This window comes from Bactrocera oleae, chromosome 6 (assembly GCF_042242935.1).
Source record: "Bactrocera oleae isolate idBacOlea1 chromosome 6, idBacOlea1, whole genome shotgun sequence".
Lineage (NCBI taxonomy): Eukaryota > Metazoa > Arthropoda > Insecta > Diptera > Tephritidae > Bactrocera > Bactrocera oleae.
The window spans coordinates 69,464,006-69,486,224 of record NC_091540.1 but is presented as its reverse complement, the minus strand read 5'-3'; the positions used below and the strand labels follow the sequence as shown (position 1 = coordinate 69,486,224).

At 36.6% G+C, this 22,219-nt stretch overlaps 5 protein-coding genes across 8 annotated transcripts in view; 2 read left to right on the top strand and 3 right to left on the bottom strand.

The window, feature by feature from the left end:
• Nucleotides 1-3,250: 3,250 nt before the first annotated feature.
• LOC106625633 (brachyurin) lies at nt 3,251-5,385 on the top strand. Its single transcript, XM_036364532.2, has 3 exons — nt 3,251-3,687; nt 3,774-3,949; nt 4,680-5,385. Exons 1-3 carry the CDS (start codon nt 3,320-3,322, stop codon nt 5,354-5,356), a joined length of 1,221 nt encoding a protein of 406 aa, XP_036220425.2. The 5' UTR covers nt 3,251-3,319; the 3' UTR covers nt 5,357-5,385.
• A 699-nt stretch (nt 5,386-6,084) lies between these two features.
• Nucleotides 6,085-7,265, bottom strand: LOC106624916 (brachyurin). Its single transcript, XM_014244702.3, has 4 exons — nt 6,946-7,265; nt 6,703-6,878; nt 6,542-6,640; nt 6,085-6,438 (listed from the first exon to the last, which is right to left on the bottom strand). Exons 1-4 carry the CDS (start codon nt 7,239-7,241, stop codon nt 6,128-6,130), a joined length of 882 nt encoding a protein of 293 aa, XP_014100177.2. The 5' UTR covers nt 7,242-7,265; the 3' UTR covers nt 6,085-6,127.
• A 4,457-nt stretch (nt 7,266-11,722) lies between these two features.
• On the bottom strand, nt 11,723-12,692 carry LOC118681124 (serine protease 1). The gene is made up of 2 exons (XM_036364573.2): nt 12,397-12,692; nt 11,723-12,338 (listed from the first exon to the last, which is right to left on the bottom strand). The coding sequence occupies exons 1-2, from the start codon at nt 12,651-12,653 to the stop codon at nt 11,774-11,776; spliced, it is 822 nt and encodes a 273-aa protein (XP_036220466.2). The 5' UTR covers nt 12,654-12,692; the 3' UTR covers nt 11,723-11,773.
• A 4,746-nt stretch (nt 12,693-17,438) lies between these two features.
• On the top strand, nt 17,439-18,367 carry LOC106624919 (serine protease 1-like). Its single transcript, XM_014244704.3, has 2 exons — nt 17,439-17,677; nt 17,753-18,367. The coding sequence occupies exons 1-2, from the start codon at nt 17,439-17,441 to the stop codon at nt 18,309-18,311; spliced, it is 798 nt and encodes a 265-aa protein (XP_014100179.2). The 3' UTR covers nt 18,312-18,367.
• A 2,247-nt stretch (nt 18,368-20,614) lies between these two features.
• Nucleotides 20,615-22,219, bottom strand: part of Best2 (bestrophin 2) — a 37,045-nt gene continuing 35,440 nt past the window's right edge. For all 4 annotated transcript variants that reach the window (XM_036364377.2, XM_036364375.2, XM_036364380.2 and 1 more), the window contains one exon: nt 20,615-22,172. In XM_036364377.2, coding sequence (XP_036220270.2) covers nt 21,541-22,172 — 632 coding nt within the window. In that variant the 3' untranslated portion in view covers nt 20,615-21,540. The remainder of the gene's footprint in view (nt 22,173-22,219) is intronic.

The window sequence follows — 22,219 nt, the reverse complement described above, 5'->3', positions numbered from 1 at the left end:
TTGTCAAACTTAGAAGTTTTTCTTATAAGAGGATGACTCTGATCGTTCAGGTTGTATGCCAGCTATATGATATAGTGGTTCGTTCGTCTCGTCAAAAGCTTTTGACGCAGTCAAGCACACAACACTAATTGAGGACAACGAACAATCCACGCTCCCACCAGGGTTGAAGCGGCGGACTAAGAACTACCTGAGCGGTCGACAATCATCCGTACTGTTTCGAGGTCAAAAATCTAAACTAAGACGAATTAAAAATAAGTTCCGCAGGGTGGTGTACTCTCCCCGTTACTGCTTAATTTCCAATCACCAGAGGAATCTCCATCACCTTGTACGCTGGTGATTGCACGATATTGACGTCAGGCAATGGAATCGATGGCAAGTGCTCAAAAGTAAACGGCTCTGCGACCTCTCTCGCTTCTTCTCTGCTAGGAGCTTAACACTCTCAACCACAATATCCAGGTTCTGCTAGGATGTTTTCGCAGAAACCACTCCAGCAGTTGTCAGCTTGAAGCGGAATCGCTGCCACGGAACATAAAGAGGTGCTTCCTAGACTACGTCGACGACATTGAACAGTGCGCCGACCAGACGTCAGACGCAATAGACTTCAGACTGCTCGCCATTCACAGTGAAGCCATCAACATCTTCACCGACTCTCACTCAGTGAATGGCCTACTTGTAGTCAAATCACCACCCATTGTAGACGAGGAGCTCGAGTTGCCACGATAATCTAGAGTGAATCTTGAGCCACCTCGATCTGGGTACTGTAGCAGGTTAAACTCCTACTTATCCAGAATATACCTCATCATACCAAAAATATGTCGAGCGTGCAATAAATCTCCGCATGACACTAACCAAATCTTTGCATACCCAACGAACCCCACACATTTAACAACCTTTTTCCTATGGTCCGACCGCGTCGAAACAGCACGTTTCCTGGGCCTACCGTTTGATGACTGCGATGACAATAAACCTGAACCTTTCCACCCAAGCGAGGATTAGATAACCGCTACAACAACAACAACATTGGTCTGATCTCAACAATTTCTTTAGAGATTGTACCGCTGTTTATAGCAATAATGCGTGCCAAATTTTGTGACTATATCTTGTCAAATAAAAAAGTTTTGCATGTAAAAACTTGCTTTTGGTCGTTCAGTTTGTATATATCCAGTAGGTATTGTATATCCTTAGTGGTCGAATATCGTGTGCAAAATTTCAGATCCGCATCTCAAAAACTTAGGGACTAGCTTGCGTATAGTAGCGATGGACGGACATGGCTAAATCGACTCAGCTCGTCACGCTGATCATTTATATATGTACATAATATGTATTACATATGCATTTCATAGGGTCGCTGACTTTTACTTTTGGGTGATATACTATTAACTTTTTCAGGGTTATACAAATATGACGTTTCCAAATAATAAAGATAAATCAAGAAGTAAGGGCTAAGGGCGAAATTATCCGTTGCTCCAACAGACGGACAGCTATAAATCGCGAAAACAATTTGTATAGAAATTATGGCTATCTGATGCATATTTTTCTTGACTATTACCAATGTGCTACAAACTACCGTTAGTGTGCAACATATTGTGGCAGTTAGGAAGTGAAAATTGCTTAAAAAATTTATTTTCACATAGTTTTTATTCGTAAACGGTTCGAAATTTTTGTCATTATATAGTGAACAATACAAATTCCCACCCACACACATACACATAGTATACATACATATATGTACATACTTAGTAAAGTACTTTGGCATAGCTTACGATTCAGGAAACTTGTGAAGGTTTGTACAAAACCATTGGATTTTAAGCTTTTGTATACTCACACGTGTATATATATGTACATATATACTACTTGCCCCAAATTATACTGCTTGGGATTGTACGCCGTGGCGTCTTGACAAGCACTAAATTACTCCGCCTTATTGCCACGAAATGGCTTGAATATGGATTGGCATTCAAAAATTTGAACTTATTGATGCATGTTAAGATTTCCTACACGCAAAACACTAGCTAGTATATATGTATATACATATAATATGTATGAATATATCTATGTCTGATGGGTAGGTTTGTATGTAAGTTTGTAGTACATTTGTAAATGATATGCAGATAACTTCGAAGACAACAGGAAGCCTAAAGGCAAATGTAACGCATTGGGCATTAAAGCAATTGTTGTTGTACACACACTCATATATGTATATGTAGATGTAGTACGTCACTTGCCAGTCGATTATAAGGCAATAAAGTCGCTGTTGTAAATGAAGCTAATATATTCAATTAGTGAATTTTTAAGTTCATGTACAGCAAACATCTTGAAAAATAATAATTTTGGTAAAATTTACAAATATTTTCATAGGCATGCGCACACGTATGCTTAGCGGCAAAAGTCTGCTCCCGGTTGCACTATGTTAGTAATCCATTACATTTTTGTTACACCGCGCCATAATTACTCAATACAAAGTTGTAGGAATTCCAACTGTGATGCTGGAAAAAGGCAATGAGGCAGCAAATTAAACTAGTAACTTGTTTACTAATAAGTTATTTTGTACAAATTTATCTATCTTGTGTTTGTTTGTGGCAATATTGAGGCACCGCAGACCTAGTGACGCAATTTTCAACAACTCAAGCAGCGGCTTGACACCGAGCTTCAGCACAGCCACCTTTCAACGGCAATTCATTCATTCATCAAATGGAAAACTTACTCTCATTCGATATGTTCGTCGATCTGTGGTGCAGCAATGAGTGTGGCATGAAATTTAGCAAGTATAACGCGAATAAATGCTCGAAAGAGATTGTTTATGTTAAGGGCTGTTGCAGGCAAGGCGTATCATATTATGATAACTTAATTTATATACTAGTGAGAAAATTTGTAGTTTATAAAAATAACTGACACCGCGTAAACGGTGCTCAGTCGAAATGCGCATGTGCAATGTAACGGTTCGTAGTTGAAACATATAACTGGCGATTTTAGCTGCGCGAATTGTGTAAAAACACAAACATACATAACCACACGCATGCGCACATTTGCAAGTGCAAGTCAAGTGTGGCAAGTGGCAAATAAAACCTACTAACGCTGTACCTAGCGAAGTTCAAATTCAATTATACTATTTCGATTTTTGTTTTGTTTTTTATGAAATGCAGTGAAGTAAAGCGCTATAACAACAAAAAGTGTTGTAATAGCGTTATAAGCAAAAAGAAAGCAAGTCAAATAAAGGTTACAGTGTGAAAACCTTTCGCTTCATAGCGCAAAACAAGTCATAACAACAATAAACTGAGCATTTAAGTAAACAATAAAAGCGGAAATTATAAAATAAGTGATGATTTCACACACCAACAAAGTGCCAATACTGCAACTGCTGCTGCTAACGAGCTTAGTGGAGCGCTACAACGCCACTAGCTGGCGGCAAGTGAAACCAATGTATCTGCTATCCATGTACGAGCCGTCCGATGTTTATTCTAGTGAGCCGACGGTTTTAAGTTTAGAAGCAGACACAGATGCAGAGGACGATATGCGGTTGCATCGCACGCCAGCGATGGATCGTATTTTTGGCGGTAGTGTGGCACAACGTCACAGTTTTCCATATCAAGTCGGTTTGTTGCTGCAGCGACCCAAAGGGCTATACTGGTGCGGTGGTGCATTGATTTCGGATGAATATGTTTTGACTGCGGCCCATTGCGTGGATATGTATGTACAAACTTAGATATAGTATTTGCATAGTGATGAAGGTACATAAATAATTCAATCTTTTATTTTTAATATTGCCATCCAAGGGCCAAGCGTGCTTTAGTGTTTCTAGGTGCGCATGAGATTAAAAACGCCGACGAAATTGGTCAAGTGCGTATTATGGTTAAGCGTAATAGTTTCATCATATATCCAACATGGAATCCGCGACGTCTCAAAGATGACATCGCTTTGGTGCGTTTGCCAGTGCCTATCGCATTTAATGGTAAATATTTGCGACTAGAAAATCCCGTTTTGCGGCTGATGATAACAGCTATATTTCTACACTAATATTTTAAACTGGAAAGATTTGATTGTTTGTCTGTTTGAATAAAATAGGCTCCGAAACTACATGACGAAGTTGTCCTAAAATCGGTTAGGTTAGATGGCTGGTTCCTTAGCTTGGCGGGGGAGCACACTTGGACTGTTATGTACAGCTACCTTTGTGAAGAAAGTTGAAGTTTTGTCTTCTTTTTTCATAAAATTAATCGCTTATCTGCAAGGCGATTCCTGTTTGTTCTTTTATGTCATCCTACAACAGGTGCCGTAGAGAAAACTCGCGGATGATTGTAGTGTATTGTTTGAGCAAAAAATCTGAAAAACATTGTAAGAGCGCACCACCTTGTTCCTTATCTCCCCTCCTCTCTCCTTCATAACCTATAATCGCCCAAGAGTTTGAATCGAGCTGTTGCTCCATATCGCAAGTTTGGACATAAAATTAAATAACATCTTTCAAACACAAATTATTACACAAAGATTTTTGAAGCCAGATGTATGAGCCGCAACTAGGAACCTACAAATCTAAGGTGTCTCGATAGGTGGTAACGATATAACGATGTGGTTATAAAGTTTGCAATATTCATAACCCTAAAAGCACAGAACCGTTCAGTAACATATTTTATTCACTCATCCATCCCGTCCTCAAAACTTACTAATATTCCTTTTACTTTTTGCAGACCGCATACAGCCGATTCCGTTGCCGCGTCGTAGTTATGAGTACCAGGACTTTGAAAATAAATTAGCTATCGCTTCCGGCTGGGGACGCTACGCGATGGGGGCGCATGCTATTAGTAACGTACTACGTTATGTGAGGCTGCGCATAATCGATGGTTGGACCTGTAAACGCAGTTTCCCACTTTCATATCATAGTACGAATATCTGTACGAGCGGCAGGTATGCGCGTTCCACATGCAACGGCGATTCTGGCGGTCCACTGGTTGTGCGTCGCAAACATACCAAAAAACGTATACTCGTCGGCCTCACATCATTCGGAAGTATACATGGCTGTAATCTCGGCTATCCGGCGGCATTTACGAAAGTCGCTTCATATCTAGACTGGATTAATGATGAGACCGGCATTGAATTGTGGCATGAATCATCGAATGCAATAGTTTTCAAGAAAATGTTAAAAGATTATGAGCGAAAGCAATGCAGAGACCATTATCTAAAGGAGGACTTAACGTTGGAAGATGAAGAAGATTTGAGTTACAGCACCGAACAGATACCCGAGTTTACCCCAGCACGCCTGAAACGCCCATCCAGGGTTGGGCGCACGTCGTATACTTTAAGACCACCAAGGCAAAGATTGCTATATCCGCCGCCAAGAAATTATCCAAAATATATTTTCTTGTAAGATATATATTCGCTGCCAATAAAGTGGTTTTCCATAACACATATTCCATAACATTAACTATAAATTTTTCTGTTTTAATATCTCGAGCATCTCTAACAGATGTCTAAGTCGTTTGGCTCCGCTGGCTTGAAAAAATACACTATTTCAAAACTTATAAGACATTGTAGAAATATTGAAATTGTATGCTCTCTCCAAAATGTGTATGTGCATTCCTTCTTAGTAAACTGCTTCTACTTGATTTTTATCGGCTTGCGTCATAACGCGTCAATCGATGCTTTGTAACAATACATTTCTCTTGGTTAAGCCTGTGGCTCTTGTTGTCCTCTTTTGCTCAAAAACATTGACAAAACTTCAGTTTAGCTCACTAGGTGGTTAGTCCACAAATTAGCAAAACAAGCCTTTCAAAAACTCGTATCAGGCTCGATTACTTAAGCAGACAGAAACTGGTATGAATCCAATCAAATATTTATTGAACGCAAATATGCTACTTATCCTGCAGACTGTCTGTCGCGTTCGATACTGAACCGTCGAATAAACTTGACACCTAATTAAAGTAATTTACAATTCGCCACTATCTGGTTCAATAAGACTGGCATTAATTTATAGCACCGATGTTAGTCCATTATAAATTTACTACAGATGTTCGTTCATAAAATTGGATATTATAAAAAATCTCAAAAAATATTCTACGCTAACTTCACATAAATAACCATCAATAATAAATAATATTAAGGTGTATAAATAATATTAAAGAATTTATTGTATCTCCATTTAGTTATATGCAATACCGGTCTTTTCTTCGATCCAATCCAAGTAGGAAGTGATGCGAGTGAACACACTTGGCCAGCCAATCTCACAACCCAAAGCAATACCAAAGGAAGTGGCACCAACCAAAACAGTGCTCTCACCATCATTGTACGCCAATGGACCACCCGAATCACCGTTGCAAGTTGACTTACCGCCAGTTGTCCTGATGCAAATGTTTGTGGACTTAACGGAACCAACGAACCAACGGTTGCAAACTGTGTTCGACAAAACTGGCACTTCAATCCAACGCAATATATTGGTGACGGCCGTAGCAGCTGTACATATTGCAAGAAAATAGAAAAGTTTACGAATTGTAATTATTGCACAATATGTTCACGATGCTTATATATGCAGGAGTTAACTATTTGCCAAACTTACAATCGGTAATCTTTCCCCAACCGGAAGCGATCACGGGCTGATTGACGTAGGTGTCGTAACTGGCTGATTTTTTGGGCAAGGCAATTGGTTGAATGTAATCTAAGGTTTTCAAAATATATAAACGTCAGTTTTAGGTAATAATTTCATGCGGTGTTACGAACCGTTGAATTCAATTGGAACTGGCAATTTAATGAGCGAAATATCATTGATAATTGCGGATCTATCCCAGTTCTCGTGCACAATAACATTCTTTTTAGAAACGAAAATGATCTGTTGGTTCTTTTCGGTTGCATCTGTGCGATCCCAAGCGCCCAAGTACACATCAACGCCAGTGGTCCTAGAAAATTTGGAATGTGTTAACATTATATTTAGCGATAGAGCAGTGGCGGAGCACAATTACTTACAAAGAATCTGTGCAATGCGCAGCGGTCAGCACCCAACGATCAGAGATCAAACTGCCACCACACCAAACAGCGCCACCGGATATGTACAATCTCAAACCGGCTTGATAGGGGAATTGTTTTTCATCAGCTATTTGACCATTGGTAATACGTCCTGTAGGTCCATCGAGGTTCATGCGTGGATGATATGGGATTTTAGGATCCACATGTAATGGTGGTACATTAGTCCAATCCACTTTATCGCTAGAAGCGATCACGCTGCCAAAAAAGCAGACAGCCAAGGCAAGTACTAGCTTCATCTTGTATGCTGAATTCAAAGAAACACTAGCGAAGTTTTTAGCGCGATTGCTTTTATACTTCAGAGCTAAGTCGACGAGTACTTGCAACGGTTGTAAAGGCCCTCGATAAGATAAATAATAATTTATGCATCCAACTCTATCAGTTAGTTACAGCATAAATCTTATAAGTTATAAATGCTTCAATTAATTTAAGGTACAAGTATGTATTTCATTTAAAGTTATTGAAGTCAAGTTTGTTTATAACTATTAGTGTATTATAGAATAGTACGTTGAAAAATGAGGTATTTATAGTGGAAGTGTTCCAAATTTCATTAATTATTACTTTTTTATATAGTCAGTACTTGACGAACGCGTGTGTGCCGATATACGAGTAACCTGGAAATTACGTTGACGTCATGTCATTCTTGTGCAAATCACAATTTTCCAAATTTATTTCCCTGGAAATAACCGTTCACATTTCACCCATAAAAAGTAAATTATTTGGTTTGGTTGATGGGGTGTAGAGCCCCCTTCTTCACTTCTACGAATGCAGTTAAAGACTTTTATGAAGTTTTGAGCCTAGCACAATGTTGTTGAGTTGGTTTATACCGATATCAACTGATTCGCCCGGTTCACTGGAGCTACGAGTATAGCAGCCAAAACCCAACTCTAACGAAGGACAATTGACTTTCTGATTTTTTGTTTGGAAGCCCTACAACTGCGGCTGCGGCTTTTTTGCGAAGCGCACTCTTCTAATGCTAGAACGCAAGAAACATCGGAGCTACGACTCGTTCCCAGTTTAATGCAATTGAGGCGAGAGTGCCCTTTCTTAAAAACTAAAGGGGTTTCGATTGTTTAGGGTTATTAGCATGTAGTCCCTTGATTGAGTAAATGAGTAACGGGAGATTGTCTGATAACTGAGCGGAAGCTAGTAGAGAATTGGATGTGCCATTTTATAGCTGCAGAAAAGTGGATGAAAGAAGATTGGACTAGGCGGCAATAAATACCAAAAGAGTTAACTTGATTCCTATCCCTCTATCACCATTTTAACATAACTGTCTGAAATTTCCAACACTACGGAGGCGGTTTATTTTTGTTTTAAAATTATGAATACATTTCGAATTTTTCCAGTTATTGTAGAATATCGGTAAGTTCGTAATCCTCTGACAATGAAATAATGATATACCGTATTGCAATATTTATTAGTAATTAAAAAAGCGGGTAAAATGAGTACCAATTAATAATTAACAATTATGAGTAATGCAACAATATATTAACAAAAGTGATCATAATTTGCTCTCTAAACTTTGATGTGATTGACAGTATGATAATATGATAAAAAGTGTTGCATGAGGACTGGAATACGATTTCATACTTATATTGGTAAGTAGCTTATATCGTATACTGCAAAATTTACAACTCTTATACCGTTTTCCTTTATCAAGCTTTCAGTAAGAGCCTGGTTTTGATTTTTTGAGGCAATTAAAAACACTTAAATGTTTGAGCGTAATTGTAGGAGATTAGGGGTATGTTAGTTATCTCTTAAGTCAACCGCTAAGCCGGCATCATAATTGCATCTGATCATATTTTTTCGTAGATTGGTACAAGTTTTTTTTTGTTCGTGAGCAGTTTGATTTGCATATGTCAATTAATGTGTGTTTGGCAGCTGTTTGTTTACGACTTGAATAGTTTATTATTAAGTAGGCAGATTGATATAATCTTACTTCATTAAATTTTTAAATTCAACTTCCGACACAATAATACGAGATAATCGATCCGCCACACCGAAGTCCCTCTAAGGTTATATAGCACACCAAACCCGCTAGATACGGAAATTCTGCACGTCCAGCTGATTCTCCGTTAGTGATAAGTTCACTAAAGCTCTTCGTGGATTGTTTTGGCAGGATTCGCATGTGGACCCACAGCGGACGACTAGTTCAATTGGCTGGCTGAAGTAGCTGCAGCGATAGTCGCACTAATAATATTAAAAACAGTTAAGAAAGTCAGTTTTGGTGGACTGTCGCTACTTTAATGAAAATTTAACATTTGTAATACATTTTTAATAATTATCAAGTTTTATCGAAAAAATAGATTATATACCTAACATACATGTATATATTGTTTGGCGATAAAACATTTTTATAGTTCCACCTTGAGTACTATTTATTGGTAGTACACTTGATACCATACTTTTTAGCTGTGAAATAATATTTATTGTAATAACCGTTATAATGCAGAAATTAGAGACATGTATACATATAAAAAAATTAATTATCAAATATATGTCCCTAGGGGGAAATAACATCTTAAAAAGATATATAAGTCACATTCCTTTTGATATCGTAACATGCATAGAACGAGTACATAACACGTTGAGTAAACACTTACTATCATTTGCGCCTAAAAGTGTGCTTCTCTCTTACTCAGTGTTGTGTGCATAGATTTTGCTAGTTATGAAGAAGGCATGGTTGTGATCCGATTTCGCCCAATGTGATATAGGAATTTTAATAAAAAGAAATAATGCTACCCACTGAATTTGGTTGATATCGATCCAGCAGGTCCCGATATGTGGGTTTTTCCCTAAATGTGAGCGGTACCATGCCCGTCGTAAAATTTTGATATCGGCTGCTAAAGTGCCTCTTTTTGTGTGACCATTGCTGCAGGGCATGGTATGTATCGGAATAAAACTTTTAAAATAAGTTACCTTATAACCAAAAATTGCCCTTATCGGACTACAACTTTTCAATCCCCCCGTTACTAAATATGTGAACCCCAGTCCCTACAGCGAACTTTTTACCGAAAATGACGGTCAATCTGCGCGATATGCGATATGTTATTGCAATTTGGAACTAATCCTTACCTGATAACAGTATGACTGTATAAGGTTTCAAACAGATGAAGGCTTATATTAGCCGCCATATACCGAATATAAAGTTATTTGAAGTTCTGGTTTACTTTATACCGCATACGAGTATATAGTAAACCAATATGTGAGTTATCTCTGTGAAAATAAGAGAGCAGAATTTAACTAATAACAATATATCTTTGTGCCAACAACCACCACACCAGCAAAACGACGAGAGTACGCTAAATTTTCATGAAAGTCCAACCTGATACGGGAACTGACCAGCAGAAGTGGTTTGACCATTGGTAATGCGTCCTTCTAAGTCATCAGAGTACTGGTGAAGCGTAGGCTAAAGCCAAGATCAAAGTGAAAACTACAAGGAACTTCATGATATGCCTCTGAAGAGCTATTATTAATTTCGCAGTTAATGTTCCCCTTTGTATAGGAATTCTGAAAGACGGTTAGTATTGAATAATTCAGGAGCTTTAACAGCGAAAAGGTTTTATTTTGATAATTTATTTCGAACGAAGGAATGTACGATATATGCGCGCATGTACACATTTAAATATAAACCCTATGAATTATGACCATAAACCCCATTGACTTATCAATTTTTGTTTATAGTGGAATATTTGAGAACTTATTGTACTTATCATAACATAGCAAACTATGTTATGTTATGTTATCGCAGATATCATATCCAATTTTTTTTTGGCGTTATTATCATCTGCAAGTCTCAAATCAGTGCATGATATAAGCTTGCCGATTTTTATAGATATGTACTCAATACTTTCAAATGTTATTATTTCAGAATTCGTATGTATGTGGTAAATGTTGTGTCGTTGGTGTATGTGCTTCTTGACACTCTGAAGGGTTTGGTATTGCAGAGGAATATAATTGGACGCCGGTTTCCGAGGAAATATGGGGTGCCATATACAGTGACCGATTAGGGTACAAAATTCGAATTTGGTCAAGAAGGTTATGGTAATGTTATAGAAGAGTGGCAATTTGCCACAGGATTGCATCCCGTTATTTATAGTCAGAGGCTGCACTCAAACCTCCCTTTATATTCAATGTTTATACACCGTCATAAAATATTGTGCACCATATATAAGCCTTCTCGTGTCCCCCATCGACACCGGCGAATATTTTTGCAGTATTTTTCAGATAGCATAATGCCATGTAAAACAACCGACAATTGATTTTCTTTCGTCTGTTCATTTAAATTTTAATTGAAACTTAATCAATTGGTTGCTCGATGGATGAATATAATATAACAGAACGTTATAATCTTGATCATACTTCGGTATTATACTTCTTTATTTTAATTCTATGAGTCTGAGTACATTCTGAACAAAATACTTGCATGACCTGAACAAATAAAATGGACAAATAACTACAATAATATCGCGGTTAGGAGAAGTCTTCGGCACGAAATTACTTCCAAATATCTTTGAGCTTATACTTATATGATTGTCCTCACTGTTCTCCGTAAAAATCTCATCTGCAGCGATATCTGCTCACCGAAAAAAGATTTCTTGCGTAATATCCAAACATGTTAAACATTTGAAAGAAGAATCTATGATTTATTCTTGATTACTTATTCAATTTTAATCATAAATCTCATAGAATATGCTCGAATAAAAAACACATGGGATTTAAATTCTCAACTGTAATTAATTCATAATCAAATCTGTCAATACAAAATTTAAGCAGAAATGCCAGTTTTGCTCCTAATCCAGTCCACGTAGCTGGTCACACGGGTGAAGGCAGCTGGGTAACCCTTAGCGCAGCCGGCGGCAGCACCGAATGAAGTCAAACCGATCTGTACGTTTGAGGAGGTGTCTACCAATGGGCCACCAGAGTCACCTCTGCAAGTGGAAATACCACCGGCGGTTGAAATGCATATGTTAGTTGAAGTCACAACCGAAGAGCCATAAACACGGGAGCAGACACTGTTGGCAACCACTGGCACGTAAGCGTATTGCAAATTATTTGTCACTTTAGAAGCTGAATCGCTGATGAGTCCCCAACCGGAGGCAACAGCTGTTGTACCAACATAGTTGGAGTAGGAGTTTGAGATAGCGGGCAAGTTGACAGGTCGTATTCTGCTGGAGTAGGAAACAGATGGGATTTTGATGAGGGAAATGTCGTTCTTCACAGTACGGGCATTCCAATTTTCGTGGATGATAATGTTGCTCTTGGGTACGGCAATTTGAACTTCGGGCGAGCTACGAACGGTTGCGCCCAAGTAGACAGTCAGAGATTGAACACTACAAAGACATTACAAATAATTAAAAGTGAAAAAAATAATGAGTTTTTATAACTAACCCATCAGTGCAGTGAGCAGCGGTAAGGACCCATTGGTTGCCAATCAAAGAACCACCACACCAGGAAGACGAGATTATGCTCAATTTCAATGAAATTCCAACTTGATACGGGAACTGGCCAGGAGAAGCGGTTTGACCATTGGTAATGCGTCCTTCTAGGTCATCAGCCAAAACTGGAACTTCCAATTGACGTTGGAAGAGTACTGGTGAAGCGTAGGCAGAAGCCAAGAGCAAAGTGAAAACTACTAGGAACTTCATGTTGTGACTCTGAATAGTTACTGATAATTTCACAGTTAATGTTCCCCTTTTTATAGGAGTATTGAAAGCCGGTTTTAAATTTTGAATAAGTTAGGGGATTTAGTAGGAGTGTATGCTTGATTTTGATAGCGTACGCTTTCCTTATAAATTATAGCAATAAACCCATTGACTTATAAATTTCTGATTATATGGCAATATTTAAGAAGCTATTTTTTCTTTCATAAGATAGCAAACTATTTTGTGTTTATATTATCTGAATGTATAATTTTTAATTTCTCTACCCGCCATTATTATCAATGAAAACTTTCAAATCACTGATTGACGTATGCGAGTATTGGACGTCGTAACATAAATCATATATAATATAACACGTTCTTACCGTACATAATATGTAACACTGGTCTACAGTGGTTTTCTTGGTCTAGATATAAGATTGGTTTTGTATATGTTGGGCCCGAATCAAAATCCGTGTTTTTCGTGAATCGGGGTATTTAAGGACCAACAAATAGGCCACTTTTCAATTTTTTGTACCAAGCTTTGAAAAACATGTCACACGATTTAACAAATTGCTGTAACATTCCTAAATTGATCAATTGATTAAATCCTTGAATTCATTTTGAGAAACCTTGGTCTCCCTTTTACATCCACAGAGAGATTTTACTGATTTCTGGAAATTTTGGCGACTTTATGTTTCTGATGGTATGCGAACTATTTTTGAAAGAGAAGGGAGATTTTCATTGAGTAAAACTGGACAATTAGTAGATGTGGGTTTACTTACTCGTATCTCAACGTTTGATTTTTAATAAACCTTAAAATTTTCCGCATACATTTTCGCATATTTTTGGTAAGGAGCCTGAGTGTGGGGCTTATATACTATAGAAAATAGGGTCGCAGAACCATAATCATGACTAGGAACATAAATATTATTACTAATAAATTTTGTGATACCTCCTTGCTGGTTTTCTAATCCCTAGTATATAGATGTTGGCATATACCCACAAAGCTATAATATAATCTCTTCTCTTCTCTTCTCTTCTCTTCTCTTCTCTTCTCTTCTCTTCTCTTCTCTTCTCTTCTCTTCTCTTCTCTTCTCTTCTCTTCTCTTCTCTTCTCTTCTCTTCTCTTCTCTTCTCTTCTCTTCTCTTCTCTTCTCTTCTCTTCTCTTCTCTTCTCTTCTCTTCTCTTCTCTTCTCTTCTCTTCTCTTCTCTTCTCTTCTCTTCTCTTCTCTTCTCTTCTCTTCTCTTCTCTTCTCTTCTCTTCTCTTCTCTTCTCTTCTCTTCTCTTCTCTTCTCTTCTCTTCTCTTCTCTTCTCTTCTCTTCTCTTCTCTTCTCTTCTCTTCTCTTCTCTTCTCTTCTCTTCTCTTCTCTTCTCTTCTCTTCTCTTCTCTTCTCTTCTCTTCTCTTCTCTTCTCTTCTCTTCTCTTCTCTTCTCTTCTCTTCTCTTCTCTTCTCTTCTCTTCTCTTCTCTTCTCTTCTCTTCTCTTCTCTTCTCTTCTCTTCTCTTCTCTTCTCTTCTCTTCTCTTCTCTTCTCTTCTCTTCTCTTCTCTGCTCTTCTCTTCTCTTCTCTTCTCTTCTCTTCTCTTCTCTTTTATCTTCTTTTCTTTTCTTTTCTTTTCTTTTCTTTTCTTTCCTTTTCTCTCTTCTCTTTATTAGTTAAGTTGTAAAAAGGATATATATTCACCATATTAGACTAATATAATCTACTAAAAAAGATCGAAAAAGAGCAAATCATTGACATCTTTGGTATTTTGTTTGGTTTAGTCGAAGGCATATCAACAATAAGCGGTTCAGACTTGCAGATATCACTAAGTGGTGAAACACTTGAATTTGTATGTTTGATAAGCAAGTATGTGCCTTCAAAATTTGAAGAACTCAAATACGTTACCTTATCAGCACAGTGGTGAGTCTTACACGTATTTGAAAAACATTCGTAGATGTCAAAATCTTAACCGTTAACTTCGTTTGAATCGAAGCTATAATACTCCTTTTCGGTGTACAATAAAGATGTAGGTAATATTTTACAACGTTACTAAAAATATGATCACCGTTCACTCCAGCTGGAATGGTTAATAATATCTCACTTAACCGCATACCAGCTACCTCTGTCACCAGCAAAATCAGTCCAGTCAAATTACCTGGCATCGCTAGTATCTACTCATCATACAGTGGTGATCGCGTTATTGCCTCAGGTTGGGGATTTACTTCTGACTCCAGCAGCTGCGTCACCAACAATTTGATTTTTGCCACCTTAGAAATTGTTCCTTATACAGTCTGCTTTAGAATCTATGGCACTTAATCAGTGAAGGCTTTAAATGTTTGTTTTAGTAAACCTAACGGTGATGCCAACTGCGGTGGTGATTTTGGTGGCCCATTGGCTTTGAAATCGTCTAAGATTCAAGTTAGTTTAACTTCATTTGGTTCCGAGGCCGGCTGCGAATTGGATTACCTAGCTGCCTTCACCCATATTACCAGCTATTTGGATTGGATTAAGAAGAACACTGGCGTTGAATACTAAAGTACTATAAGGTACTAATATGGTAAAATACTTGTATTTTGGTTCTGTACCATATGTGATTATATTAAAATTGATTCATTAAATTTGCGTTTTCGATAGTAAATATGTGTTCTTACTAACCCAAGTTTATTCCTGAAATCATATTATATTACATATACGTACATATAGGAGTATATTTTTTATTATAGATCAGAATGTATCATTCGTACATGTCATGACTACACTTGCGCTGCTTTCTAATACTACATTTTTTCTGAATTTTGAAGTATATATGCATAATTAACAATTATCAAAAAATAGAAAGTAACATAAATAAATACTTTCCTACATGTACACATAATCAATGGATTTATTTAAATACGTTATAATACATTTCATTCGTTTTTGGAGCCTACTTTTAGGCATTTACTTATATGGCAAATTAGATTGATATTGATCACATAACCAATGCTAACGGTAAATAATTTAACCATTAGTTTTTGTAAGCATATAAATTGAAATATCAGATTAAGAGCGGGCACGTGTATACTAATCGAGTTTATTAAATTTCCTTTAAATGTCTAAAATGATAAATTTATACCGTCAATAGGGTTTTTTAAATTTTGCCACTAAGGCAACCTCGGAGACCCTTTAAAGTATGTATATAAATTATCAGGGTGACGACTTGAGTCGATTCAGTCATGTTCGTCTATTTGTTTATATATACGCGAACTATATCGGACCACCATAGCATACAAACTGAACGATCACAATCACGCTCTTTTATGAAAAACTTTTTTATTTGCCAAAATGTCTTCACGAATATTGGCATAAATTATTGTCCAAGGATACGCTATAACCTCCGAACAAATTTTTCAAACCGGACCACTAATAATTGTATATTTAATTATAGTTTTGGTTTAACGTTTTTTCTTGTTTTAAAATATATTTATTGTAACCTTGTCGGGAAATTATTCCCTAGCTTTTTTTCTTGTTTTGAGTGTCGTCTGCATTAAACTAACCAATCTTATTATCGGTAGCTAAATCTTAAGATGCTAAATATTTTGTAAGTAACTTTCGCATTTGATGATATCGGACACAAGTATACGAACAAATCCCATGACTAAGATTATGTCACGTTTATTGGCTGATCCAAATATACATATGTATGTGAAGTCTTGACCGCTAACGTACTTTGTATTACTGGTACCTGCCCTACCTAATGAACGTATTAGCAAGGTTAAAACAGCTGACATGAGCATGAGCTGAGCATGACTAAATTTCCTAACAGTTTGAACTTTCATTCAACCGTTTACCCATATCTTGTGGTATTATTACTCAGCATATTCAATGGAAAAAATTTGAAAGTTCGCTTGGGGTACTTGCCCATATACTTCCTACCAAAATTATAAAATCATGTATGAAATCAATAAAAACTCAACTAATCCAAAAACAACTCTTACCTCGCAATTTTTTTTTGTTTAATTTTTAAACTACGCTTTAATCTCTGTACGTTTATGTAATGTTGATAACTGTTACTGTTTTGGTTAAAAGTGATTAGATTACAAACCCATAAATCGAATTCAAGGTGAATAAAAGTAAAGTTGAGAAAAAAGTAACTATACTCGCATCAACCAACTGACGTAAGACATCACATTTTCGGTGGAACAAATCATATAATTATTATGATACAGTGCTTGAAAATCATCGTAATTACATCAAAAAGCTAGCAGAGTATATCCTCATCTCTTATGGATCGACTCAACACATTTTGTCCAATATTTTGTGTGAAGCGTGTCAATGCTAGACTCGTACCAAAAGACCTGAATATTTGGTAAATGTGTGCGTCGAGTAGAGTTCGCAAAAGAGATGTTTGCGAACGTAGCTGAGAGCGCTACACTCATCAAGCGCATCGTTACTGTTGACGAGACAAGGGATCTCAATTGCTCTTCCTACCATTAGGTCAAAGTTATATATGATTATTTTAGTTTGTTTAAACCAAAAGCAATTCTACTATGAAAATTGAAGTTAGCAGTCATGACAGCGAAGGTTAGCTTGATAAATGTATTTTATTCAATCAATTGGTAGCAAATATAATGCTGTTTAAAATATGTTTATGCCATTTTTCAAACAACCATGGTGATTTATGGACCCGCAAGCCCAAACAAACTGATATGACATACGGAAGACCCTAAAACGCTTTAGTTGACATAAGTTTCCTGGTCTGCTATATAAACTGCGAATTTTCGAAATATTGTCATAGTTCTTTTTTACACTTTAGGTATCACAATGAAATTCATAATATGTTTAGCATTAATTTTGGCTGTTGCCGAGTATGAGCGCGCGCTTTATGTGCCTGTGGTGAGCGAGAAGTTTGATGGACGTATTACAAATGGAAAAGACGCTGCCCCAAATCAATTTCCTTACCAAGTTGGTTTGCTATTGACTACCGCTAGCCGTACGTCTTGGTGTGGCGGTTCATTGATTGGCAAAAACTGGGTGCTTACTGGTGCTCATTGCACTGAGACGTTAGTTCCTATTTTAAATACCGTTATCAGCTTCTACTCTGTAATTAAAACATATGATTTATTTATTCTTAACAGCGCCAACTTCGTACAGGTTTATCTTGGTGCCATAGTTCGTACTAGTCCAGCTGTTTCCTACAATATCAGCAAGAGTGACATCATTGTCTATCCCGGCTGGATTAAAAAAACTACTAAAAATGATATTTCACTCATTCGCATCCCAACCGTTAACTACACGGCCGCTATTCAGCCTGTTGCCCTACCGAAGATTGCTTCATCATACCCAACTTATAACGGTGAAAGCGTTATCGCTTCCGGCTGGGGTCGTACCTCTGACACTTCGACCAGCGCTGCTTCTAAATTGCAATATGCCACCATGACTGTTATCTCCAATGCCCAGTGCAAGAAGTCCTATGAAGGTATATCAGCAAGCAATATATGTACTGCCACAACCGGTGGTATCTCCACCTGCAGCGGTGACTCCGGCGGTCCATTGGTGTTGGCATCCAGTAAAGTACTAGTCGGTGTGACTTCATTCAGCTCTAATGAGGGTTGTTCTTTGGGTTACCCAGCAGCATTTACCCGCCTTACTAGCTACTTGGACTGGATTGAACAAGAAACTGGCATTTCTGCTTAAAAGTTAACAAACACTATGTGAATTGTTTTAACTGTTTAAATAAAATATAAGTTCAGAACAGGATAAAGGGCATTAAAATTATGTTTTAGGTTTGTGAGTGTTCTAAACTCGATTGTAGCAGAGTTCGTATGAATGAAAAGGCTAACTTGTTATAAGCTGTCTTCGATTCGCCATTTCTCTGATCGCTATCCCTGCGCGTTACTCTTTGGTCAAAACATTACATGTGAAAACAAGAACAAAGTTATCGAATTGAATTGATGCAAGAGAGTATGCAGATACTTCACAGGAGTGGTAGAAGTGGTATATTCAAAGCTACCAAGTTTTGTTCTGCATATATTAGATCAGTTTTACTATTGTGAATGGCTTAAATGACAAATGAAAATACAAATTTCTTTTTATTCTTTGATTTTAGAAACTTAAGACTAATTCTAATAGTTTATAGAAATCAAAACTTTATAGAAATCAAAACTAAATATTGACACGAAAAACATAATTTCTACACCAAGAAAGAAGCGTAATCGTAAAAAGCTAGCGCAAGGTTCTGGTGCAAGCTGTTTGTTTGAATATCCCGTATGGTTTGTTCGATTGGCTACTCTCGAACGCTTGGCAAATCGAAGATAGCTATATTATGGGTAAACTGAGCTTTCATCAAGCCGAGTTTCATTTATTTTTTATTGAACTCCATTTAAAATCAAAACTTTAGTCTGAGTTTTGATGTTATTACAACTCAGTATTTTTGCAACTCCTATTATAACGTAATAGTTCGAGTAGTTGACTTTAATTAGGATATCGTTATACCGGTAAGATATCAATTGTTTTTTCACTTTTCGGGCTGAATCCTTATGTTGACTTAGTATTGCTGTTAAAACTCAAAATCGTGCTTAAACTTATAGCACATTTTTCTCTCAAAAAACAGTCAAATAAGTTGCAGAAATTGTATTGTAAATTGATTTACGGGATTTGCTGTTTGTACACATTCAATGTAGCTTACACAATTAGTGTCAGCAGACAGCAGAGACCCGTTTTGTAAATAATCTATAATCTTTTTGATAATTATTGAACTTATCAAGAAAACAATTTTTTTGTTTCTACTGACCTTTGCCTAAAAACAAAAGTTTGATACATTTAGATAAGTAATAGTCATGATAATTTTCAGTCACAAATCCAAAATAAACAAATTAAAAGGTTTATAACCTTCAGCTGACAGTATTGAATTTATATATATAATTATATTATGTAGTTTTTATAAATAATAAATATAAAATAATTAATTCATGATCAAATCAGTATTTTACTTCCGTTTAATAAATTACCAGCCAAATTTATTGGCACTAATTGTTATTTAGTTAATATTATTAATTTGGGTCCCCATGAAGTATTTATGGTATTTCCTATCAAAGAAAAATCATAAAATGCCGGTAAATAACTATCGGTATTGGATCAGTATTATCGGTGATGACATAATACCTCCGAAAGATAGCGAAAGTGTTCGAGGAAAAGTTGCGTAAGAAATCAAGTAGTATAAATATAATAAAAGACACGTTAATGATATTTTTGGTGACTTACCGCTGAAATTTATGAAAACAATACTAGGTCAAGTTTGTTAGATATTTACAAACGCTAATAGTACTGCCAGGTGTGGTGGTTCACAGATTGGTAAGACATGTAAATTTTTAATTTAATTTATATTTACATATAAAATATGTTATACTTCTACAGCGTAAGTTCCGCCCGGTCGCTCTTCCCGAGATATCACCAATTTATTCCCCACATGAATTGGGAGCGTTGACATGATTTCTGGATGGAGCCGTACCGCTGAACCTTAAAATGCCGTGTCTTCTAAATTGCAATATCCCACCATGAGCGGTATATCTAACAAAAAGTGTAGTGGTAGTTATACTTAAGACTCATGTAATTCTAAATCTACTAGTAAAAGATATATTTTTACATAAAATATAGACACCGACAATATTTACGTCGAAATCGAATCGCTATGGAAGTTAGAAGAAGCCGTTTGCAAGCAAAATTGCCTGTGGAGGAATATTTAAGAATCTGCTGTTTGGTCGAAATTTTGAAAATATACTTACGAAGGAACACGTTCTCAAAACTATGCTTAGGTCATAGACTTTACAGAACTCAACATTACTTATAATGGCAAGTTTAATCCTGCGTGAGCTACTGGCTCACTGTTAATTAGTCTGGTAGTTTTTTGCCATTCTTAAACTAACTCGCTCGCGGTGCCAGCTCTCCAACATAAATAAACCTAAGATTGCACTCTTCATGGTTATTAACAAAGTCTGTGCTCTTTTTCAGCGCTTTTATTACTTTAGAATTTCTATTATAAAATGAGTTACAATTAAAAAATTAAAAAATAAAAAATAAACTTATATGTATGTAGCTCAACTGCAAGCAAAAATACATATAGTCGTTTAAACAAAATGGATATATAATTTTTTACAACATACATACATAAGTAACAACCAAGTTGATCAACAATTTCGAAATCAATTTTAGTTTGAAAATATACATGTTACAACTAGAAGCAAGTGTTTACAATTCTCTTAACATCGGCACAGATGTGGATATGTATGCACATATAGATACATATATATATGTATATATAAAATATATATGACAAATATCACAAAAGGTTGCATTCGGTTTTAGATTTTTGTAGAGATTCAATTTATTTACAAATATTATTTGAATAAGCTTACTGTTTATACCAAATTATTACTTAATACTTTACATAGTATATAATATATATATATATATATGTACATGCACAAAATTACATAAAGCTATACAATTAAATTAAATATAACATTTATTAACTTAAAATAATGCACTATATTTTGAGGAGCTAATAATAAAAAGGACCGTTTAATAACTTTGATTTTTATGAAATCTATGCTTGAAACACCGTTATCTCGCCAGCGTTAAGAAAGCCATAGAAAGGCGTGTTTAGTAAAATATTATTTTATAAATATATTTGATCTTCGTTATATGCTATTCGAGTACAGAAGTTATATATATAGTTTGGTCTAAAATTCATTATAATTATTAATATTATTATGATGGGAAATATTTTAGTTCTAGAAATTTAGCTAAGCAGCATGCCATACTTGAACTATTAAAAATTAGCTAACAATTTTTAATTCAGTATTTACAATTTTTTAAATGAGAGCAGCTGTCGCTTTAATACGCCTTTTAACAAAGCCTTTTCACACTATACATACACCTCCTTCGTGCCTTTCGCTGGCTCGGGTGTACGCTTTGCCAAAGTAGAAGGCGCCGATGCGCCACTGGCGCCTATACTCTCTGTCCTACCCTCTACTGAAGTGTCACGTGTCGCCGCTGTGTGTCCATCCGTTACATTACTGCCGACCCGTTGTTCAGCCGAACGCACCGATTCATTGCGCTCTAGTATATATGAGTCTTGCAGATTTAGATTCAAGTTGGCATTAAAACTATTGTTGCGTGAAATGTTATCACCGCCATTCAATGGCTTTATAGTGAGTATGGCATTGTTTGTGGTGGCGACTAAACCACCACCGCCATTGCCATTACCGGACGAACCATAGCCACCGTTGAAATTATGCGGCACATCCAAATTTTCATTGCCGCTAAAGTCGTTGATGGAGCGCATCGATGGCGAGCGTTGTATGGATAGTGAGACTGGAATTGTGGTGATGAGATCGCTGGCATCGAAACCACTGGCGGTGGTGGTGATAGTTGGCATTTGCGAGGCACCGATTGGTACGATATTCAGTGTGCCAGCGGGCATTGAGTCCGCCGCGCTGGTGGTCATTGTGAAGGGGAAAGAGAGTGTGGTGATATTTGTGGTGACGGGCGCAGTTGCTGTGGTAAGTAAATAGAAAATATACATAAGTTTGCGTTGTAAAGAG